The sequence below is a fragment of the Symphalangus syndactylus genome, chromosome 3 (assembly GCF_028878055.3).
Source record: "Symphalangus syndactylus isolate Jambi chromosome 3, NHGRI_mSymSyn1-v2.1_pri, whole genome shotgun sequence".
In the NCBI taxonomy this organism is placed as follows: Eukaryota; Metazoa; Chordata; class Mammalia; order Primates; family Hylobatidae; genus Symphalangus; species Symphalangus syndactylus.
Window position 1 is genome coordinate 23,995,600 of NC_072425.2, and position 23,092 is coordinate 24,018,691.

Here is a 23,092-nt window from a genome sequence, read left to right on the forward strand (position 1 = left end):
AAAACACACAAAAAAAATGTTTGGAGTCCAAAAAGACCATGCCTCTAGTGGAAGCTTCCAGCATCAATTATAGGGGTTCTTGGTGCCACCCCAAGTACAGGTGGGGAGAACAGCCCCTCGACAGGTGGGAGAATGTGCCCCTTCCCCAGGACCAGGGCTTGAATGATTAAAGTTTAAAGAATTAAATGGGTCATGCTGAAGGATTCGCCTGAAGTCATTCTCCCACTTTGCAGGTAAGAAAAATAAGGTTCAAGGATGGGAGGAACTTTCCCCCACAGTCCTCCAACATCAGAGCAAATCTTCTGATTTCTGAGTAACAGCTTTCCTCACTCCTTGATTTTTCTCTCTCTGGCTGAGTCCTCAAGATAGAGTGAGATGGGAACCTCCACACTGTACCCTTCCTCAGCCAGATGTTAACAGCTGTTGAGTTCGAACACCGCGTTATTGTGCTGTACTAGCCAGTGGCCAGGGAACCCAAGCCTCCCAAAGGCGAGTGTGAAGAAAGAGCAATAATTCCGTAGCCCAGAAAAAGGCCCTGGGGCAGCATGTCCACCTTTGGGAGTGTCTTTGTTTCCAGAGTCCATGAAAGAAGGAATTGTCACACAGCAAAACCAGTCTCTTAGAACAGGACGCATAGGTAGCCAGAGATGGCAAAGAAAGGCAGTAGGCTGGCTAGTATCAATGTCTTCCTTATCATTGGCATCTTAGAGCACGTCCCTATCAAAGGGTCCATCTGCCAAGCTCTTCCCCTGATCCACATTACCTGACCATGAGTGTCATTGGCACTTCCATCAGAAACTGAAATCCCCATTGCGCCTTCAAAGTGCATAACCAATTAGTAAAACCCCAGGGACTGCTTGGTGCCTACAATTCAAATAACTTCAGAGGTTCTTTGTTTCTTTTCTTAAAATTTGGAAATCTCTTGGGATAGAGAAAATCACTGGACATAGAAACTCCCTTCAACAAACAACCCCAGATTTCTTTCCAAATTTTTGCTAGAATGCTATTTCTAACTTCACAACACACAGGAAAAGGCCAGGTTGAAGATACTTAATAAATGTTTCCTGATGGTGGGGAAATCATCATTAACTATTGTTACCATAAGTAAAAATTTGTATTAATAGCATCTTGCATATTAGTCATTTATTGAATAACTATTTAGTGATGTCTCCTATGTACCTAGCATCATGCTAAGCCAGGGGAAACAAGAATGAAATCAGATACAGCTTTACTTTCATGGTTTTAATTCATCTGATTTCATGTATTCCTATACACATTTTCATATATTCCTACAATTTCATGTATTCATAATTCTGTGGTAGAAAGAAAAAAAACCTGTAAACAGGCACGTTTTAAAAAAGGCTAGTTATTACAAGTGTGATAAGAACCAAGATGGAGATTAACAGAAGGAAATTTGGGACATTTTTAATCGTCAGATCATAGCAAAAAGTACTCATGTTATGCTATCATTTTTATAAGATCATGTTTTATTTCTTTGTTTTGTTGTTGATATCAGTTCTGCGTAATGTACCAAAGGGCGATACTGAATTTGGATTGAAGAACCCAGTACCATTTGGTCTTCTAATCTGATAGGTTGCTGACAGCTTGTAATCATCTGTTTAATTAAATTTCCTGGTTCAGGAATCAGAAGTTATCAGAGCAGATTAAAATGATGCTAACAGAAAAGCTGTTCACTAATTGTTTTTACTGAACACAAGCTGTATGACAGAGACAAAGCGTGCTGCTGGCAATGAGAAGAAGGCACCGAAGGGCTGACTGGGGTTGAGGGAGTGATAACCATTCTGGGCTCCACATTTTAAGGGCTGTTGACAAACAGGAGCCTGCCCAAATGGCTGCCTTTAGCTGGCTGGATTCACTTACGTGTTCCATTCATTCTGCTTAGAATGGATTATAAATCTCTACTCTGGGAAACAGTGCAGGCCAGGAGGTGGTTGGATGCTTAGAGGCAAATTCTAGGGTGCACATCCCTTGTGCCCCATCATCTCATCATCTCCAACGCAGAATGGCTTGCAAATCTGTGACTATCTAGAATCCCCCTGGCTGCAGGAGCCACAAAGGCTACTAGGTTAGGCAGACAGCTTCAATGTCAAGGGTCGGATTGCTAAGGGATTGGGGCAAAACTGGAGACTGAAAGCCTTTCCATGCCTCTTAGAACAAGCCAAACATATTAATACATGGACAAGAAGGTAGAGGGCGGAGGCTCAAACGCTGCCCACTTCCCTGTGTTCATTTTCTTGTTCCTCAGTCATGGCTCCATGGTCAGACCACCAGATATGAGGCTTTGGCCAGATGAACTATTTCTCTTTTTAAAGTTATTTTTAGAAAAAAAAAAAATTCAACTGGGTAGACATGAGTGGCCTCCAAAAGATTTTGTTTCCTTTCTGAGTCAGGTTCAGCCTCACTGGGCTCGGCTTTCAATTTCTGTTGCCTTGCTGCTCCCTGGGCGTTCAGAGGTCCTCCGGTGATGTCCCTCCATTTCAAGAGCCCCCCAAATGAAGCTGAATGACTACAGATAAGTTTTTGGTACTTTCCAAAATTAAACTATTTCCCTTGGTAAATTTCCAGCAAATGAGCTCATTAATCTGAAAACAGGATGTGGCACATGAAGAGAGTGAGGTCAGACTGCCTGCTCTTTTCACTTACACTGGCTTAGGGCAGAGAGGAAGGGGTGGGTGGGACAGAGGAGAATGGCTTTTATAGGCCCCAAATCCTTGAGAAACTTTTCTTCAAAAGGCCCTTGTGCAGTGTGCCCACCTTTGGAAGAGTCTTTGTTTCCAGAGTCCATGAAAGAAAGAATTGCCACACAGAAAAACCAGTCTCTTAGAACAGGACACATGGGTAGCTACCGATGACAAAGAGAGGCAGTGAGCTGGCTAGTATCAATGTCTTCCTCATCATTGGCATCTTAGAGCATGTCCCTGATCCATCTGCCAAGCTCTTCCCCTGAACCACATCACCTGACCATGAGTGTCACTGGCACTTCCATCAGAAATTGAAATCCCCATTGCGCCTTCAAAGTGGCCAGTCCCATAAACAACTAGAAAAACCCCAGGGATTGTTTGGTGCCTAGAATTCAAATAACTTCAGAGGTGCTTTGTTTCTTTTCTTAAAATCCGGAAATCTATTGAGTTAGGGAAAATCACTAGACTTAGAAACTCCCTTCAACAAATAACCCTAGATTTCTTCCCAAGTTTTTGCTGGAATGTTATTTCTAACTTCACAACACCCAGGAAAAGGCAAGGTCAAAGATAAATAAATGTTTTCTGATGATGGGAAAACTATCAGACTAATTGACTCAGAGTTCATCAATTTTTATTTATTTATTTATTATTTTATTATTATTATTTTTTTTTGAGATGAAGTCTCGCACTCTCTCCCAGGCTGGAGTGCAGTGGCGCAATCTCGGCTCACTGCAAGCTCTGCCTCCCGGGTTCACGCCCTTCTCCTGCCTCAGCCTCCCGAGTAGCTGGGACTACAGGCTCCCGCCACCATGCCCGGCTAATTTTTTGTATTTTTAGTAGAGATGGGGTTTCACCCTGTTAGCCAGGATGGTCTCGATTTTCTGACCTTGTGATCCGCCCGCCTCGGCTTCCCAAAGTGCTGGGATTACAGGCGTGAGCCACCGCGCCCGGCCGAGTCCATCAATTTTTAATTCAGACACTTAACTCTTTGAATCCTTTTTCCCTAGAATTGAAAGGCCCCACAGAGGCCACATCCGGGCAACCTCCCATAGATTGCAGAAATTCTCTCTTAGAGGCCCCTGCCCATAGATTGCAGAAATTCTCTTAGAGGCCCCTGAGATCCTCTGCTTGTCCAGAAGCAGCATCCTCCTCCCAGGTGGGCCTCTGAGGTCCCCCTTTCACTAGAGTACCCTGTGTCCCACAGCTTCCGCCTGTCTAGCAGAAGTTGGAGGACAGCAGCTCTGCCTCCAATAAGTGAGAGACTCATAGGCATGCCAGGTTAAAAAACAAGTAAAATATCGTTCCCTGCTCTTACAATCCAATTGAGAGTCAGGACATAAAAAGGGACCCTAGGCCGGGCGCGGTGGCTCATGCCTGTAATCCCAGCACTTTGGGAGGCCGAGGTTGGCGGATCACCTGAAGTCAGGAGTTTGAGACCAGCCTAGCCAACGTGGTGAGACCCCCGTCTCTACTAAAAATACAAAAATTAGCCGGGCGTGGTGGTGGGCGCCTGTAATCCCAGCTACTCAGGAGGCTGAAACAGGAGAATCATTTGAACCCGGAGGCAGAGGTTGCAGTGAGCCGAGATTGGGCCATTGCACTCCAGCCTGAGTGACAAGAGCCAAACTCCATCTCAAAAAAAAAAAAAAAAAGGACCCTAACACATAAAGAGATTTTGCGGTGTTAAAACCAAACCAACAAGGTGGGCAGCCTCATCCTTCCCTCCACCATCAGTCCTACAAGGTTAAGACATCTGACAGAGAAGGAGCCCTTGTCAAATTGGTAGTTCGCAAAAATAAAGTTGTGTAGCTTTTAATCTAAAATTCTACCCCAACACTAAGTTCCATAACTATTTTGATTAATATATTCTTAAGGATTTAGCGATTGTGTGTGTGTGTTTAGACGAAAACAGAAACGGTTCCTTAAAATACCCAGTTTGTAAAAACACAGTGCCTGGAACCACTTAGTACTATCATTTTGATCAAGTACTATCAAGTGCTATCACTTGATTGCTCCAACCCAATAAGCTTGGGCGAGACTGGCACTGTGCTAGGATCTTCTGGAGAAATACAAGAAGGGTAAGACTGCGGTTTTACTCCTCTTCACCTTCTCACTACTCGGATTTCGGGCAGGCAGGGGGCCAGGGTGGGGGCTCCAATTCCCGGTTTGTGTTTGTTTTTTCAGGGGCCATGTTACTGAGCACTAAATACGCACAGGTGCTGCACCAGGTGCCAGGAGCCCCGCACGCGGAGGAGCTGCCTGCACGCGTGTCAGTTAACTGGGCGTACAGTGCCCGTGGCGCCGCAGAACCGGCCCTAAGACTCAGTTTCCCTGCATGGGGATCGCTCGCCCCGCCCCGCGGCGGTCTGGGGAGTAGCAGCCCCCGGCCCCGGCCCTGCCTTCCCGGTTTCCGCCCGCGCGGCTGCGTCCTTCACACTCCACCGGAAGCTCTCGGCCGGGCCGCCGGTAGGCGGTGGCGGAGGCGGCGCCGAGGTTGGCTGCCCTGCACCCCTGCCCCAGGATCGCAGGGCGGCTCCCCGGCCCCCTTCCTCGCCCCGAACTTCCCGCTCCAGCTCCCGCTCGCTGAGGCGGGGACTCCCCGGGTACAGCGGGGGAACTAGCACCTCGGCTGCAGAGCCCGCCCCTGGACTCACTGCCCCCAGCCCAGCCGCGGGCGCCCCCGCCCCCCAGAGGCTCATTCCTCTTTCCGCGGGCACCGGCGCTGCCTGGCTCCCAGCGCTGCGCTCGCAACTGAATATGTGGAGGTGGCGACGCGACACTCCCCCGCCCTCGGGCGGGCTCACGGACCGGGCTGGGGGCTCAGCCTGCAGAGCCGGGCGGCGGGGGTTGTGCTGGCGCCGGCAGGCGCGAGGAATCACAGAGCGGGGCGCCCAGCCTCATCATGGGGCGGCCCACGGAGACTTCCCGTGGGAGTGGGGTCTGGTGCAGGGGCGCCCCGAAGGACGAGTGGGAGATGGGGACACGCGGCGCAGAGAGACTCCTCGTGGATGGAGCCGATGGAGGCCCAGTGTGGAAGAGAAAGAGGTCAAGGAGACGGATAAGGAGCCACCAGAGACGCGGGGGGAATTCCCCGCAGAGGATGCGGGAAGCCGGGGAAAGGAAGGGGTTCTGGAAGGAAGGGCTGAGAGCCGAGTCAGGTGCTGGCAGGAGGACTGGTTGGGTAGAAACTGGGGCGGGCCCAGGGCATTTGGCGTCCCCGACATTCATATACACTTGGAGAGATGATTCCCTGGAGATCCAAGTGCCTGTATAGACAATCTTTTCTAGAAGTTCTACCGTTAAGTGAGGAGAGAGTAGATGTAGAAATTGGAGACGAGAATAAAGAGTGTTTTAAAAGCGTGCGTGGTTACAGGATTGGCTCTGGGTTCAGGAGTCCCCACTCACTAGCTGTGAGACCTTGAGCAAGTCGCTTAGCCTCTCTGTGCCTCAGTTTTCTCATCTGTAAGGTAGGGATGATGATGGCAATACCTGCTTCACAGAGTGAAAATTAGATGAGATGATGTCTGTAAAATTACGTAAGACAGTACCCAAAAGTAGTACTATTTTTCCCTTTTCTTATTAGAGCAGCTTGGGCACATTTTGATGTCCGTGGGAATGAGCAGGTAGAGAGGGTGGTATTGAGGCCGGAGGGGAGAGAAGGGACCCACAGATGGGGAGAGAAGTCTTGGGTGCCTGTTTTATCCCAAACCAGGGGAAGGAGGGAACAGGTAGGGCTGCAGGAAAGTTTGCAGGTATGGGGTACACAGTTAAAAGGGAGTGTCTTCTGATAGTCTTGATGCAGGCCTGGAGGTCGTTTGTTATGGGGGTGGAGGTCCTGATGTACACTGTGGCCGTAAGATGCCATGCCCTCTTTGCCACCAGCCTGTGGCGGCCCTGGTGTTACACCAGCGCAGGTGGGCAGTTTAATGTATCTCGGGTCAGATGACCTGACCTGCCCACCTGTGAGGCTCTAGTATAATACACCACTTTAATCCTTTTCTCTGAGGAGCTGGAAGGCCTGTAGTCACCATCTGAGCCAAATGTCATTCAAGTACTTCACTTGGGTTACACACCACACTTTGACCCACAATCTCATTTAGTCATCACAACAATTGGGTGAAATAGGTATTATTGTCCCATTTTACAGATGCAGAATCTGAGTTTCAGAGAAGTTAAGGACTTTGTCCCAGGGCCCACAGTTAGTAAGCAGTGGACCCAGGATTTCAACTGAGCTCTGTCTGACCTCAAAACCCATGATCTGAAACCCCTGTGAAAGTTTGCAAAACCCCTGTAGCAGCCGAACAGGATGGAAAGACGTGTAGGGATTGTCTTCTCCATTTGATAGATGAGACAAGAGCTGGGTTCTCTGATCTGCATCCCAAGCACACAGAGCTTGGGGCCCCACAGCTCTGGTGTGAATCCCACCCCACTACCAGAGGCTGTGTGCCATTGGACCAGGCATCTTGCTTCTCTGACCCTATATTCAGCTGCAGAAGAATTCATTGCAGGTTGTTGTAAGGATTTGGAGGGAAACTGTTGCCCAGCACACAGTACATATGCCAGGAGCTATCATTTCCATGGTGCACTTTTCCTGTGAATGTGGATCTACATCCCACTTGGATGCTGAGACCAGCTGCCGTGATCTTGTATTTGTTTAGCACTTTGTTCTCCTTGAGGCAGCAAAGTGGTGGCACCTGACCGAAGCACGTAGCCACCTATGACTTCCTGAGTGGGGTGGTGTGGGGAGGGCCCTGAGGAGTCTGTGGTCCTAGGCCTTGGATTTCATCAGGGCTTTCCTCCTCCTTCTGGTTGCCTCAGTCCCAGGCAAGATAGGGTCCCAGAATCTTACAGACCAGAGGCCACCTGTTGCAACTTCTTTTTTACAGATGGAGTCATCAGAACCCACTGTGAGGAAGTGACTTCTCCTTGAGGTCACCCAGACACTCCAAACAGAGCAGAGCAAAAGCGCCTGGAACTTGAAATTTTGGACCTGCCTCCAACACCCTGGGGATTTCCACCAGGAAGGTGAGCACCCCCACTGAGAATTCCAGGCTGCTCAGAGGTGCCAGGGAACACAGACCAGGGGCCAGCTGTGGCCCTCTCCTCCGATGTGCCCAGGGACGTGGGGGAAGTCAGCAGCAGCCTGCGATTCTCAGCCAGGGGAACTCTCACTGTGCTTTCTGAGTGTCTGTGACACGGGTCATTTTCTCTGACTTGCTGTCTCGCTTTTTCTCACTCTAAAAAAAAAAAAAAAAAAAAAAAAGACTGGACACTCCTAAAGCCTTCAGTCACCATCCAGGGGATTTTTATCGCCACAAAGGGTAATTCCTGCTCCATCCCTGCTGTGACTCAGCTGTGACGTTGAACCACACAAGCCAGAGAGAAGAAGATAAAGTCATCAGAGCTCCCACTCACCATAGAGTGAGGCCCAGGCCAGGACTCCACAAGGCTGGTCCCCTGCCCTGGACCAACTTACACAGGCCCTCTGGCCAGCCTGGAACCCTGAGATGGCCTCCAGCTCAGGCAGCAGCCCTCGCCCGGCCCCTGATGAGAATGAGTTTCCCTTTGGGTGCCCTCTCACCGTCTGCCAGGACCCAAAGGAGCCCAGGGCTCTCTGCTGTGCAGGCTGTCTCTCTGAGAACCCGAGGTGAGGTGATGGAGGAGCGGAGGGTGGGCAGAAAGTGGGTGCCAGGGAGGGACCCCTGATGGGAGGTGAGGGGCAGAGGAGCCTGTGACTTCAGGCAGGTGACTTTTCCTGTCTGGGCCTCATTTTCCACACCCTTTTCTCACACTCCCTGACACTGCCCCTCTGGCTGTGGTGGAAGGAGAGGAAGCCACAGAAAGGCATCAGCTCCCTCAGGGGAAAGCCATCCACACCGAGGAGAGCCTCGAGGCTGTGAGGCCACTGTCTCACTGTGTGGTCTGGTGCTCTGCTAATGTCCCTAAGCCGCAGCTTCCTTGTCTGTAAAGCTGTTTTCTGTGTCGTAGAATTGTTAATGAAGCCCAATGAATAATAATCACAAAAGTTCTTATAATAACAAATATAAACCTCTTGGTGAATGACAAACTGTTAGACGAATATCTCTCCTTCCACAGCATTGCTCATCACCTCAGACTGTTTGCTGGGAACCCTTTTGGAGGGGACAAAGAGATCGATATATATTTATGTATTTAATGACATTTAAAATATTAATAACCCAGAAAGGCATGACATCAGTACTATTGTGGACATCCCTCTTTAAGCAATTATGCACCTACTGTGTGCCAAATGTTCTGCCCTCGGGTCCTCAGCACAGCTTAGAGGGGTGGATACTATTATGATCCTATTTTACAAATGAGAACACTGAGGCCTAATAGATTAGGTCAGCTTTGGTCAGTTTCCTGGCAAATATGCCCTTAAACTGCCTCATGTGATGACCTTTTGTTTGCGGTTTTACAGCTTAAGAAGGTGGGAAAGCTGAATCAGGCAAGTGAGAAGTTCAAACATGATGATAAAGGGGGAGGCTGTGAGAATAGCGAGGAGAGGCTATAGCCGTGGAAAGGCCAGCCCGGGGGTGGAGGAGCAGAGGTTCACTGGTTTTACCATCAAGCGGATTGTCAGGGTTCAGCTCAGGCTCTGGTGGTGGGTCTCCTGGTTTCCCCTCTCCCTCCTTCCAAAACCTGGCAGAGGAGGGAGCTGATTGGAAGTTGGAGGGCTGAGGCCTGAGGCCTAAGTCCTGAAGAGCTTCTACTCAGCTCTGCTCCTGACTCACTCTACTTTGACCAATCCACATGCCCTCTGGGGCCTCATTCCCTCACTTGTAAAAGAGGCTATCTGGATAGCGGGTCAGAGACACCAGGAGCTTTGTAAAAACACAGGTGCTGGCCAGGCGCAGTGGCTCATGCCTATAAGCTCAGCACTTTGGCAGGCCGAGGCAGGAGGATCACTTGAGGTCGGGAGTTTGAGACCAGCCTGGCCAACAAGGTGAAACCTCATCTCTACTAAAAATACAAAAATTAGCTGGGTGTGGTGTAATCCCACCTGTAATCCCAGCTACTTGGGAGGCTAAGGCATGAGAATCACTTGAACCTGGGAGGCAGAGGAGGCAGAGGTTGCAGTGAGCCAAGATTGCGCCACTGCACTCCAGCCTGGGCGACAGAGTAAGACCCTGTCTCAAAAAAAAGAAAGAAAAACCCCCAAAAAACAAACAAACAAAAAACCACAGGTACCCAGGTGTTACCCATTAGAATCTGACACCCACTCCTGATTAAGAATCTCCAGGCCAGATGTTCTCTGAGGACCCTTCTTGTTCTAATAGGCCATGATCCTCTGTAATTACTAAACTTATAAGACCAAAACCAAATGGAGGACCAAATGAGAAGAGCAAGTATAGTCACATGTCAGCAATCTCTTGCCTAAACCCCTGAGATCAGATGTGTTTTGTAATTCCGAATTTTTTTAGAAAAGCAAATCAGGGCATCATGTAATTGTGGCAAGGAATGGGGCAGCACCCTGTAATCAAGCACATTAATGTTTCTGCAATGAAACATATATATATTCACACTAAGTGGGGCAAGTAAGGGCTATAATAGCTTCCGGTCAGTGCAGTCAGGGCAGGTTTGGCAGCCCAGGAAGCTCACTGCAAACTACCAAAAAATGTGGGATGCTCAGCACTTTTGCGATTTAGGAACTGTGGCTCCAGGATTGTGGACGTACATGATCACCACCCTGCTGATACTTGAGGCTTCTGGAGCTGTCAGGAGAGTGGATGGTGCAGGAAGCTGTAGTGCCTCTCTCCAAGGCTTTGTCCATGTTTCCCCAGGAGCGGCGAGGATCAGATCTGCCCCAAATGCAGAGGGGAAGACCTCCAGTCTGTGAGCCCAGGAAGCCGTCTTCGAACTCAGGAGAAGGTACGTTGGCACATCATGGAAAGGCATTTGTCCGTTATCTTGATTTTTCCAGGTTGAGGCCAAGTAGACAGCTGCCCACTCCGCCCCTGGCAGGCACATCCCAACTAGTCCCGAGTCCAGACTGAATTTGCTTTATAAGGACTGAGGAGACTGATCTTCACAGTGGTGAAGTGTCTTGCCTAAAGCCACCTGGCAATAGACTTAGGGTGAGAACAGTCCAGACCAGGGGTCCACAAACTACAGTTCATGGGCCACATCTGGCTCACCACCTGAGCAACGAGCTAAGAGTGGTTTTTATGTTTTCAAATGGTTGAAAAAATCAGAAGAATGATAGGCCATGTGTAATGACCTGTAATTCTCAAGGCTGTGAGGCCACTCTCTCACTGTGTGACCTGCTGCAATGCTAATGTTCTCAAGCCACAGCTTGCTTGTCTGTAAAAATGTTTTCTGCATCACAGAATTGTTATGAGCCCCAATCAATAATAATCAAGAAAATTCTTATAATAACAAATATAAACCCCTTGGTAAATGACAAACATGCCCATAATTCTGAAGTGTTAGAATTCGAATTACATAGAATTACATGCCTGTAATTCTAACACTTTGGGAGGCCGAGGTGGGCGGAGAGCTTGAGCCCAGGAGTTTGATACTAGCCTGGGCAACATGATGAAACCGCATGTTTTCAAAAAATATAAAAACTAGCCCGGCATGGTGGCACGTGCCGGTAGTCCCGGTTAGTCTGGAGGCTGACGTAGGAGAATCACCTGAGCCTGGGGAGGTCAAGGCTGCAGTGAACCATGATCGTGCCACTACACTCCAGCCTGGGTAGCAGAATGAGACCCTGTCTCAAAAAAACAAAAAAAGATATTTCGGGACACATGAAATTATATAAAATTGAGTACTTGCAACAAAGACTTCATAGCCCAAAATATTTACTATCCAGCCCTTTACAAAATAAGGTTAGCAAACTCCTCATCTAGATGGTTCTGTCTGCCTCCGTTTGCCTTTAGGCGGGGAGAGACCATTATCAACTCACCTCTTGAGCTCTGTCAAACTGTGCTTCTAGGAATAAGAGACACATTTGGAAGTGTGATAGGCCAGAGAGACATTTTCAGGAGCTACAATTTAGAACCCTGGCCCTCCCAAGCTGGAAGGACCCTCATAGATTACATGTCCTGCTCAGAGGTTCCACGTGCTATCCAGAACTGATCCATTCCCACCAACTCATGACAAAATGATAAAAATAAGACAATTCTATAAATCAGTTTATGTAAACTAAATTCTTTCCATTTATAAAACCAACCTTTACTCTGAGATTGTGTCTGTCCTATGCATGTCTTTATATAAATGAAAGGATGTAATCGTAGATGATAGTTTTTGGCAAAGCCTTTACTAAGTAAAATTAAAAAGATGGCAATCTCTTTGTTAATCTCTCAATTTTAAAAAAACACACTCGTATTGGTCCACGAATCCAAACAGGCAGGAGTCACTGCTCAAAATCAAATCCTCTTGTTAACACACGGGGCCCTGAGACCTGCAGAGGAGTCTCATTGCTCAGCCACCCTCTCTACCTCCACTGTGAGGTGCCTGGCTCCTTTCAGCCAAACCGCTCTTCTTGCAGCAAACTGTGGTCCAGGGATCAGGAGCCTGATGTCCAGGGGTAGTTCTGCATAATTCTCTGCTTGGCTAGCAGCAATTCCCAGGCCCTGTTTCTGTATCTGTAAAATGAGGATATTAAGTTGGCTCTGCAAGGCCTTTCCAGGATCTGTGATGTCCAGACCGTGATAGCAGTGTTGGCAGGGCAGCTATCACCCTATCGTTGGACCAGAGGCAGGCGAGTGTCCACACCTCCCTCTCCTTTCTCTGAGCTGGTCCCTCTCATTCAGAGAGTTCAGGGGAATTTCTTGTCCCAGCCAGAGCTGGTTTTGAGCACTCTCCCATCTGCTTCTCAGCAGCCTCTCCATCGGCAGGCCCTCAGGGAGTAAGAGTAAGGATCAAATGCATGTTCTTGGAACTTTACACTCTGCAACGTGGTAAGAGTTAATACGATACGCTGCTCTGTGGAGTAACTCCCTGAGCCTCCCTGTTTGGCTCTTGGTGGATCGGCTGTGAGACACAAGCAGACCCTCAACTCTGTGAGCCACTGTGCCTCACTTGCAAAAGGCCCTTACCGGCTTGAATGCCCTAGGACTGTTGTTTTTAGCTTGTTTTATTCTTTCCTCTTAACAAAATTAATATACATTTATTGTGTAAATCTTAGATCACATAGATATTTTAATGTCTCCTAATCCAATAGCTTTTTTTCATCTTTTTCAATCAGATGAAAGTAGAAGCATTCTGATGGAGGGGGAGCCTGGAGCCCCAACCTGTTAATTGCCCCATTTCTTTCTCCTATCCCAGCCCCTAAGAGGTTCTGGGGGGACTCCTAGGGCCCTGCAGAGCACAGTTTGAAACTTGCTGCCTTAAGCCAAGTGAAGGGACTATAATTCATGGTGGAATTATAGGCACCCTAACAAGCTATAGGATGGGAGGGGAAGCTGCCTGTATTTGGGAGCAAAGAAGGCTTCTTTAACGCAGGCAGACCTCTGAGAGGAATCAGTCCCCTCCCCTCCCTGCTGGCTTCCCCACCTCATGCAGTCATGGACTCCTGATGAAAAGCTGGGGTGGGGAGGGGCAGTAAGTCATGGTCTGATCACCTACACAAAGCCACATAGGGGAAGGACCAGGGACTCTTCTGACTTTTGCCCCAGTGGGAACTTTGGGGGACTTTTGACCAAAGGAAAGTGGCTGATGATAAGTCAACACTTTGCATGTGTGGTAATTCCTAAGTTTGCCTGCACATCTGGGGCAACCTGGGAAATGGAGGCAGGGTAGAGGGCTGAGGGCCAGCCCTCCTTGCAGACACTTCCCATGCCATCTGTTTATCAGTTTGTCCTCAGACTCTGACTTCATTAGATGATTATCTTCCAAAGAAGTGCCCAGAGCCATGGACTGATTACCTAATGTAAGAAGCAGATATTAAAGGATTAATGTTGACCTATTTAGAGACTTGATACTTGCCTGGTGTGATCTTCCTGTAGAAGTGACAGTGAAGGAGGGGACGGCCAGGGGGGCTGGAAGATAATCTTCAGTCCTGTCTGCTGAGGATCAGCAAATGGGATTGTTTCTCCCACTCTCTTCCCCCTGAGGCCCATTCAAGAAGGTCAAAGGCAAGCTGACAACTGATGCCAGTAGCTCACAGTAAAGCCTTAATTTTTCTAGAGTCAGAAAGTGACAAGGGTTTAAGTTGTCTAGTCCAATTTCTGTTCTGTACTGGATTCATGCTACGTGACTCCATATCCTTCCAATGGCAGAGAGGTCATTACTCCATGAAACAACCACACCTACCCTGGGGGGCTCTGACTGATGCAACATTCTCCTCTTTCTTTGTACTGAGCTGAAGTCTGTCTGTCTCCCTTGAGGTCACAAAAGGTAATTTAGCCTCCTATCCCTGGAGTCAGTCCTGCCTCCGTGGAAAGACACTGAGGAGTCTTTCCCCAGTCTCTGTGCATTTGGGGTAAATGTTTTTCTGTTTATCTGTGTTCCTTGAAGTGTGATACCTGGGAATAAACCCCCAAACCTTACACTTCTGAGCTTGACAGTGTTCATCTGTAATCGCCCCAATCCTGTGACAACCTGAGTGGTGGGTGGTGGTGATAGCCCTATTTTACCAATAGGTAATATTTTGAGGCTCCATGAGGAGGTGTGCCTGGACCAAAGTCACACAGCAAGTGGGAGGCAAAGCCAGGCTCTAACCCATGGCTCCTGAGCTGGTGGCATCTTCTCTGTGCTGCCTCTACACAAGGAATCCTCCCCTAAATGTTTCATACCTGCTTAAATAACACCGTCAGGCTTTAGTGCAGGAGTCCACCAAGTGCTACGGGAAAAACAGGAATGGGCAAGACTACGTTCAACCAGGAGAATCAGGCAGGGCTTCCTGGAGGAGGCGGCAGTTGAGCTGAGCAGAGGCTGACAGAGAGTAAACTGGCCCAGTTACAGAGGAGGGCAGGAACGGGCAGACAGTGGCAGACTGACCAAGCTCCCCATGTGACTGTAGAGCACCCCCTCAGCGCCAGCCGAGACCTGAGCCACAGCAGCCCCTCCGGGCATCCCTGACCTCAGCCCAGTGTGGGGGTAGGCAGTGCCTGGCCTGCTCAGATCCTCTTTGTTCTGTGCTGGGGCTGCAGAGGTGGCACTCATGCTCCTGGCACCCTCTTAACAGTCACAGTACTGAAGGCCCCAGGTCTCAGAATGGGGACCCCCGCTAGGGCCCACTGTGACCCCACCACAAAGGGCCTGGGTAGCCAGGGTGACCGGAAACACCACACAGGCAGAGACTCCTCAGACCCAGACAGAAGAACGAGTGTTCCCTTAGGGCTGGGAATCTGTTTTCTCTGTTTCTGTCTCCTCCTCGGAGGAAATTCCACTGCACACTTTATTTTTAGCAATTTGCAAGCAGTGAGGCCACTCACACAGGGGCCACTTGTGACACCAGACAGGGTTGGCCTGGGACAGATCCTCTGTTCTTCTCCTGCAATGCAGTCTGATTCTTGATTCCCTCTCCTGTCCCCTCGGTCCTGGCCTTCGAGTGAGGCCACCCCAGGCAAGGACACTATGGTGGGGAGGTTGGAGCCTGCACACGGACTCCAGGCTCCCGGGCTCCCCTCGCCTGCCCCGTGGCCTCCTGCAAGTCACTGATCGCCCCTGGGCTTCGGCTTCTCCACCTACCCGAGGGAAGCAGAACCTCAAAGCCCCAACCTCCCCCTCATGGCTGTGAGGATCTGATGGGACAGTGTCTACATGAGTGCCAGGAGAGCAGCAAGCCCGTGTAGGGGCTCACAACTATGAGAGAGAACACACAGGCGTGCCCAGCTCCTCCGCTCACAAGCTCCGCATGACCTTAAGCCATTCCCTCTGTTTCTGCCTGTGTTAAGGTGACACTAATACAGCCCCATCTGCCTCAGAGGATTGTCACAGGGATCCTATGGGACAACCTTCAAACACGTTTTGGTCCTGTTCATTTGGGAATGTTCCTTACCACCTTGAGGAAATCCGGTAGGAAAATGGAGTTTTAGAGAATTCGTTGTTAAGAGTTTGTGATGTGAGGATTAAATGAGATACATGTATATGACAGCCACTGGGGGATTGGGACTGGGAGATGTCCCGGGGCAGTGCTTAATCCACAGGATTAAGAATACTAATTAGTAGTAATACTAGTAGTATTACTACTATTAGTATTATTAGTGTTATTAGCAGTAGTAGTATTCAACAAGTATTCAGTAGTAGTGAATAATTTCAATAAATATGAGCCATTATTACTAATAATTTAGTAATAATGGCTCATATTTATTGAACACTGTGTTAGGCAGAATAATGTCCTCCAAAGATGTCCACATGTGAATCCCCAGGACCTATGAATATGTGACCTCACATGGCTCTATGCATTTGCCAGGGCTGCCATAACAAAGTGCACAGACTGGGTGGTGTAAACAACAGAAATGTATTTCCTCGCAGTTCTGGAGGCCAGAAGTTCAAGGCATAGTATTGGCGAGTTGGTTTCCTCCAAGACCTCTCTCTTTGCCTTGACATGGCTGTCCCCTCCCTATGTCTTCATGTGGTCCTTCTTCAAATTTCCCCTTCCTAAAAGGATACCAGTCACATTGCATTAGGGCCCACCCCCAGTGACCTCATTTTAATTTAATTAGCTCTTTAAAGGCCCTATCTCCGTATTCTGAGATACTGGCGGTTAGGACTTCAAAATCTAATTTGGGTGGGCATTGCTGAGCCCATAACAATGGCAAAACAGACTCTGCAGACACGATTAAATGAAGGATTCTGAGATGGGGAGGTGACCCTGGATTATCCAGGAGGCCCAAGGGTCCTCAGAAGAGGGAGACGAGAGTCAGAGAGAAGGGGAGATGCTCCACTGCTGGCTTTGAAGATGGAGGAAGGGACCACAAGCCGAGGAGTGCAGGCAGCCCTGAGAAGCTGGGGAAGGGAGGAAGCCATCCTCCCCTTGGGCCTCCAGGAGCAACACAGTCCTGCTGATGTTTCCATGTTAGGACCCCTGGCCTCCAGAACTGTACGATAATAAAGCTGTGTTGTTTTAAGCCATTAAGTTTGTGGTATTTTGTTACAGCAGCAATGGGTAACTAATACCAGTGCTTACATGTATTATCTCATTTAATCCTCACAATAACCCTATAAGGGGGATATTATTATTATTCCCATTTTGCAGATGAGGAAATTGCAGAACAGAGGAGTTAGTAACTATCCCAGGGCCACAAAGCTAGTATGTGAAGTGACAGAAACAAGCTCTGAACCCCAAAAGGCTGGCGCCAGAGGCCACATCCTGAACTCCCGTGCACTCTAAGGAATGAATAATGATGATGGAGAAGCCTCCGAAAGCCTCTCAAGTCACCCCTGCCCCTTTCTCCAGCAACTGTTCAAGGCTCATCACAGTCCACATCTGTACACGCATCACAGAAGGATGTCCCTACATCTGAATAGCATTTCACTCCCTGAAACAGACATTTGCTGTTCACACAACACCAGGACAGCTCCACTGCTGAAAGACAATCCCCTCCACCTGCTGGGTGATGTCTGGAATTTCACTCTTAGCTTGATCATTTTCACGTTCTTATCCCTTTTATGACTCTCCCACCAAGCTTTGACCCTTAGAACCGCAGAGGATTGGAATCATGGACCTGTGGGGAGGGGTGGGACCTGAAAGACTCCCCCAGGTGTATTCACCCAGGAGCCAGGTCTACACATAGCATCTTCCCTCCACTGTTCTCACATGTCAAAAGCTACATGTTCGGGGAGGTTTCATCACCACAGTCTTCCCGAAGCCAGCACAGTCTCCCTGCCAACGCCGCCCTCTGCCTGCCTTCCATAGAACATCTGTTTTCTATTATTTATTGGGAACAACTTGTCCCTGAAGCCCTGGGCAGTTGGTGCGTGGGGGCGGGGGCAGGGTGGCCTTTGCTGGGCTGTGTTCTGTGTCTCAACCCAACCGTACTCATGAAGCCCACAGCTCTCTGCTTATGTTACTTTTAAAGAATAATAACTAGTGTGGCTTTTTGTATTTGCTCAGTCCGAAAGACCTCTGTCCTCTCCTGCTTTCATCCAAATCCCCTTTCACGTGGTTCCATGAGATTATTCTCTCAAAAAAAATAAATAAATAACAAAGCGCTTATAGAATCAAGATATTATTTATATGCAATAAAACTCACTCATTTTAAGTATACAGTTTGAGGAATATAAATAATCACGTGAACACGACTACAGTCAAGTGGCAAACATTTCTGCGCAGGATAAAGCTGCTTTGTGTCCCTGCATAATCAATCCCCTCCCCACCCACGGCTCCAGGCAGCCACTGATCTACTTCCTGTCACTCTAGTTTTGCCTTTGCTAGAAGCTCGTAAGAATGGAAACAGGTAGTATGTAGTCTTTGGTGTTTGACTTCTTTCACTTAGCATAATGTTTTTGAGGTTCATCCGTGTTATTGTTTATGCTGGTATTTAATTCCATTTGGTTGTTCTATAGTATATATAGACCAATTTGTTTATCCACTCACCAGTTGATGACACATTTGGGTTGTTTTGAACAAAGCCGCCATGAAGATTCACATACACACCTTTGTGCAGACATAAGTTTTACTTTCTCTTAGGTAAATTCCTAGGAGTGAAATGTGTGGATTGTATGGTAACTTTATAAGTATGGTTTATAAGTAAATTATTTTGTAAGTATGATTTAACTTTATAAGATACTTTCATAGATTGTATCTGTTCATCATTTATTTATTTTTTTTAAGAGAGACAAGGTCTTTCTCTGCTACCCAGGCTGGAGTACAGTAATGTGATCATAGCTCAGTGCAGCCTTGAACTCCTGGGCTCAAGCGATCCTCCCACCTCAGCCTCCCAAGTAGCTGGGACTATAGGTGTATGCCACCAAGACTGGCTAATTTAAAAATTTTTTTAAATAGAGATGAGGTCTTATTATGTTGCCCAGGCTGTCTTGAACTCCTGGTCTCAAGCAGTCCTCTTGCCTCAGCCTCCCAAAGTGTTGAGCTTACAGGTGTTGAGCCACTAAGCCTAGCTGTGCCCATTTTTTATTAGGTCATTTGTCTCTTATTACTAGATTATAAGAGTTCTCTATATATTCTGGATGCAAGCCTTTATGAAGATACAGTCATGTGCCATATAGCAGTCAACACTGGACCACATATACAACGATGGTCCCAGAAGAGTATAGTACTGCATTCTTACTGTACCTTTTCTGTTTAGATATATTTAGATATACACATATTTACAGTGTTAACAATTGCCTACAGTATTCAGTATGGTCACGTGCTGTACAGGTTTGTAGCCTAGGGGCAATACGCTGTCACAGAGTTTCAGTGTGTAGCAGGGTATACCATCCAGGTTTGTGTAAATACATCCTATGATGTTCACACAATGATGACACATTTCTCAGAACATATTCCTGTTGCATAACTGTATATGTTTTGGAAAAACTTTTCTACCATCTCTCCTGGGCTGACTCCTGTTAAGAGGTAGTGATGTGCGTGGGAGGGGTCCTGTGGCTGTGCTGCCTCCCACCTCGGCCTCCTTGGGCAAATCCCTTCCCCTCTGTGAGCCTCAGTTTTTTCATCAGTAAAATAGGAATAAAAACCCACCCTATCTTCCCCACCATGCTGTAAGGAGCCCTAGGAAGAATTGTGGCTGTGAAAGCATTTGGTAAATGCTTCAGACCTAAATAGGTTAACAGTGGGGTCAAATTGCTATTATAATAGCACTGAGACCCTCCTGTATCCCTTGCCTCGGGCTGGACGTTATCTGGAAGGGAAAGTTGTGCGGAATGGACACACCTCAGTCAAGGATAGATGGCCAAGGAGGGATGCAGATGGGAATTGTGAGCCCAAGATTCCCCATGAACTTCAGGAGGAGGGAGGCATTTACTCATGCAGTCAGTGTGTTCTGAGTGTCTCAGCTGTGCCAGGCACTGCCCTCAGCACTGGGAACACAGCCATGACCCTCACAGATCCCCCCCGACCAGTCGGGGCAACCAGAGAGTGAGTGATGATTACGGAGCTGTGTGGACTGTGCCCTGACAGGATAAATAGCAATGCTGCCCAGGATCACAGTAAGGGCCCAGGTCCTGTTTTGAAGGAAGGTCACGGAAGGGCGGAAGCTTGAAGGGTGGAAAGGAGATAGCCAAAGGGGACAGCATGTACAAAGTCGTGTGTCCCAAGCCATCTTCTGCCCTGGTGGATCCTGGTGCATTGAAGAGAGCCCCCCAGGTAGCCACAGGGATCGCTATAACATTCAGTAATGTGATTATTTCCAGGCTCACCCTGAGGTGGCCGAAGCTGGAGTTGGGTGCCCCTTTGCAGGTGTCGGCTGCTCCTTCAAGGTAAGCATCTGCGTGTGAGAAAGGCGATCTGTCCACTTCTGTCCACTATGGTTCCAGACCTCCAGGTCTCCCCACTGCAGCCCCTCCATGATTTTCCCGTAACATCAGTCCACTCATCTGGATGTCCTTTGTACTAATGACTTTCCCAAGCATCAGAGCCTACTATTAAGTCATCATAGTACTCAGGGAAGTTCTTCTTAATGTCTCACCTGAGCATTGGCAGAACATCACTAAAATGACCCCCCACCCCCGCCGCCCCTCTCCATGGTCCTGAATCATCCTTGCACTCCAAGGCAGGGCAGAATTAGAAGCTGCGATGCATGTGGCTCATCGTGGGCATGTCTGATGCCAGGGTCTTCCTCTGAATCCCTCCCACTGTACAGAAAGCCACTCCTCTTTGCTGGGTGAATGAATCTGACTTCCCTTGGTGACCTTTGATAGCAGGGCACTCCACTGCTCCCCTGTCCTCACTCCACCTCTGTTTTCACTGATCAGCCGCACTCTCTTGTCAGGGAAGCCCACAGTCTGTGCAAGAGCATGAGGTCGCCTCCCAGACCTCCCACCTAAACCTGCTGTTGGGGTTCATGAAACAGTGGAAGGCCCGGCTGGGCTGTGGCCTGGAGTCTGGGCCTATGGCCCTGGAGCAGAACCTGTCAGACCTGCAGCTGCAGGCAGCTGTGGAAGTGGCGGGGGACCTGGAGGTCGATTGCTACCGGGCACCCTGCTCTGAGAGCCAGGAAGAGCTGGCCCTGCAGCACTTCATGAAGGAGAAGCTTCTGGCTGAGCTGGAGGGGAAGCTGCGTGTGTTTGAGAACATTGTTGCTGTCCTCAACAAGGAGGTGGAGGCCTCCCACCTGGCCCTGGCCACCTCCATCCACCAGAGCCAGCTGGACCGTGAGCGCATCCTGAGCTTGGAGCAGAGGGTGAGTGTGGGAGGCAAGTTTGCCTTCAAGCCCGGCTGAGCCCCATCCTGTCTCCAGAGCAGCAGACAGGCTTGCTCCTAATCATTCATCCTGCTTAGAGCAGTCACTCCATCAAAACGTACCTCCCCTTTATCCCACACCCTTCCAGGAAGAGCACTGAGTTAGAAGCTGTAGTCAAGGTCACGGCCTCCCATCCAGTGCTTCGGTTCCTTTGCTTGAACTTTTGTGATAAGACACCACCTCCCTGAGCAGCTCATTCCAGTGCAGGACATATTCCACTCTTAGCAAGTTCTTCCTTATACTAAGCTAAAATCAGCCTGTCTCTTCCCTGCGTTGTTCCTGGACCTGCCCCTCAGAGCCCACAAGACAAATCCACCTTCTAGTCCCCATGACAGCCCTTCAGGGATGGAGAGTCGGATTCTGTCCTACCTGAGTGTTTCCCTTTTCAGGCTAAAAGCCCCAGCGCCTTCACCTCTTCCTCAGAGCATGCTGCTTCACATTGCCATGCTACGCTCTGGCTCAGTCTCCAAAGAATTCTGTATGCTTGGAGTGTGGTCCCAGGCTGACTCCAGATAATCCACTTAGCCACAGTTCTTGGTCCAACAGGGCTGTCTCCTCCCTTATTCTAGAGCTTATACTTTTCTTTTCTTTCTTTCTTTCTTTCTTTCTTTTTTTTTTTCCTTTGAGACAGAGTATTGCTCTGTTGCCCAGGCTGGAGTGCAGTGGTGTGATCTTGGCTCACTGCAATCTCCACTCCCAGGTTCCAGCGATTCTCCTGCCTCAGCTTCCTGAGTAGCTGGGATTACAGGTGCGTGCCACCACACCCGGCTAAATTTTTTGTATTTTTAGTAGATATAGGGTTTCACCATGTTGGTCAGGCTGGTCTCGAACTCCTGACCTCGTGATCCACCTGCCTCGGCCTCCCAAAGTGCTGGGATTGCAGGCATGAGCCACCGCGCCTGGCCTATACTTTTCTTAATGTAGCCAATCACCATTCTAATGTTGCTTCTTTTGCAGTAACATTACATCATTGTCTCATATTGAGTTAGGCCTGGATTTTAGTTCCTGCTTCACCATTACCATTATCTGCCTCACCATTCGCAATTACCATTACAGCAGGTGCTCAGAGCCACCTGCCGTGTGGCTCTCAGGACCTTCCCCATCAGTAAAATTAACGATTAAATTTTCTTTAAGGATGCTCACTTCCATTCATGGCTTCCCTACCTGAGCACACCCAAGAATAAATTTGTATTCTCTCCATTTTATTGGGGAAGGCTATTAGAAGGGCCAGGCGCTGAGTTGGAGTGGCTGAGGCTTTAGCCTTTATTTATGTAACTCTCACTCCAGTTAAAAAGCAGCCTCCCTGAAAGCCACAATTATATCTTCATTTCACCCACAAACTTCCCAGCTCTACTTTTACATACCAGGCACTATGCAAGGCATGGACACAAAGACAAAATGAGCATGGGCCCAGCTTTCGGTGGAGGAGACCATCTGGTAGGGAAGGCAAAAAAATATGTCTCGTAAAATCATCGTAAGGGCTCTGTAAGAACATACTGAAAGAGAGCAGCTGAGCTAGGACAGTGGTTGAAGGCTTCCCAGATGAGGGGCCATATGAGCTGGATTCCTGGTGGATAAGGAAAAGGAAGGCCAGGCAGAGGGCAGCACATTCAGATGCAGATGCACGCCTGAGTGAGGCGTGTTCAGGAAAGCACATCTGGGGCAGATCAATCTCCACATCCTGCCATTCCCATCCCATCCCCAAGCTGGGTTCTGGTGTTCCTGGCTGAACAGTTTTCCCTACAGGTGGTGGAGCTGCAGCAGACCCTGGCCCAGAAAGACCAGGCCCTGGGCAAGCTGGAACAGTGCTTGCGCCTCATGGAGGAGGCCTCCTTCGATGGCACCTTCCTGTGGAAGATCACCAACGTCACCAGGCGGTGCCATGAGTCGGCCTGTGGCAGGACCGTCAGCCTCTTCTCCCCAGGTAACACCTCCCAGGGGCACAGAGACCTGCTTGGGGAAACAGGCCCCACAGGACCCAGGAAGCAAGCAGTGAAAACAGCCAGCTCTGTGACAGACAGGCTGTGTCCACTTTAGGCCAGTGCCCATTCAGGCCACTCA

General features: G+C 48.8%; 1 protein-coding gene across 8 annotated transcripts in view; it reads left to right on the top strand.

The window, feature by feature from the left end:
- Positions 1 to 1,514: 1,514 nt before the first annotated feature.
- Positions 1,515 to 23,092, top strand: part of TRAF1 (TNF receptor associated factor 1) — a 30,183-nt gene continuing 8,605 nt past the window's right edge. The window contains exons 1-7 of one of the 8 annotated variants that reach the window (XM_063636065.1): positions 1,515 to 2,544; positions 7,589 to 7,727; positions 7,967 to 8,349; positions 10,505 to 10,592; positions 19,983 to 20,048; positions 20,561 to 20,971; positions 22,778 to 22,955. In XM_063636065.1, coding sequence (XP_063492135.1) covers positions 8,210 to 8,349; positions 10,505 to 10,592; positions 19,983 to 20,048; positions 20,561 to 20,971; positions 22,778 to 22,955 — 883 coding nt within the window. In that variant the 5' untranslated portion in view covers positions 1,515 to 2,544; positions 7,589 to 7,727; positions 7,967 to 8,209. Of the gene's footprint in view, positions 2,545 to 4,925; positions 7,728 to 7,966; positions 8,350 to 10,504; positions 10,593 to 19,982; positions 20,049 to 20,560; positions 20,972 to 22,777; positions 22,956 to 23,092 lie in introns of those variants that run through there. The other 7 variants (XM_063636062.1, XM_063636063.1, XM_063636064.1 and 4 more) reach the window with 7 other exon arrangements.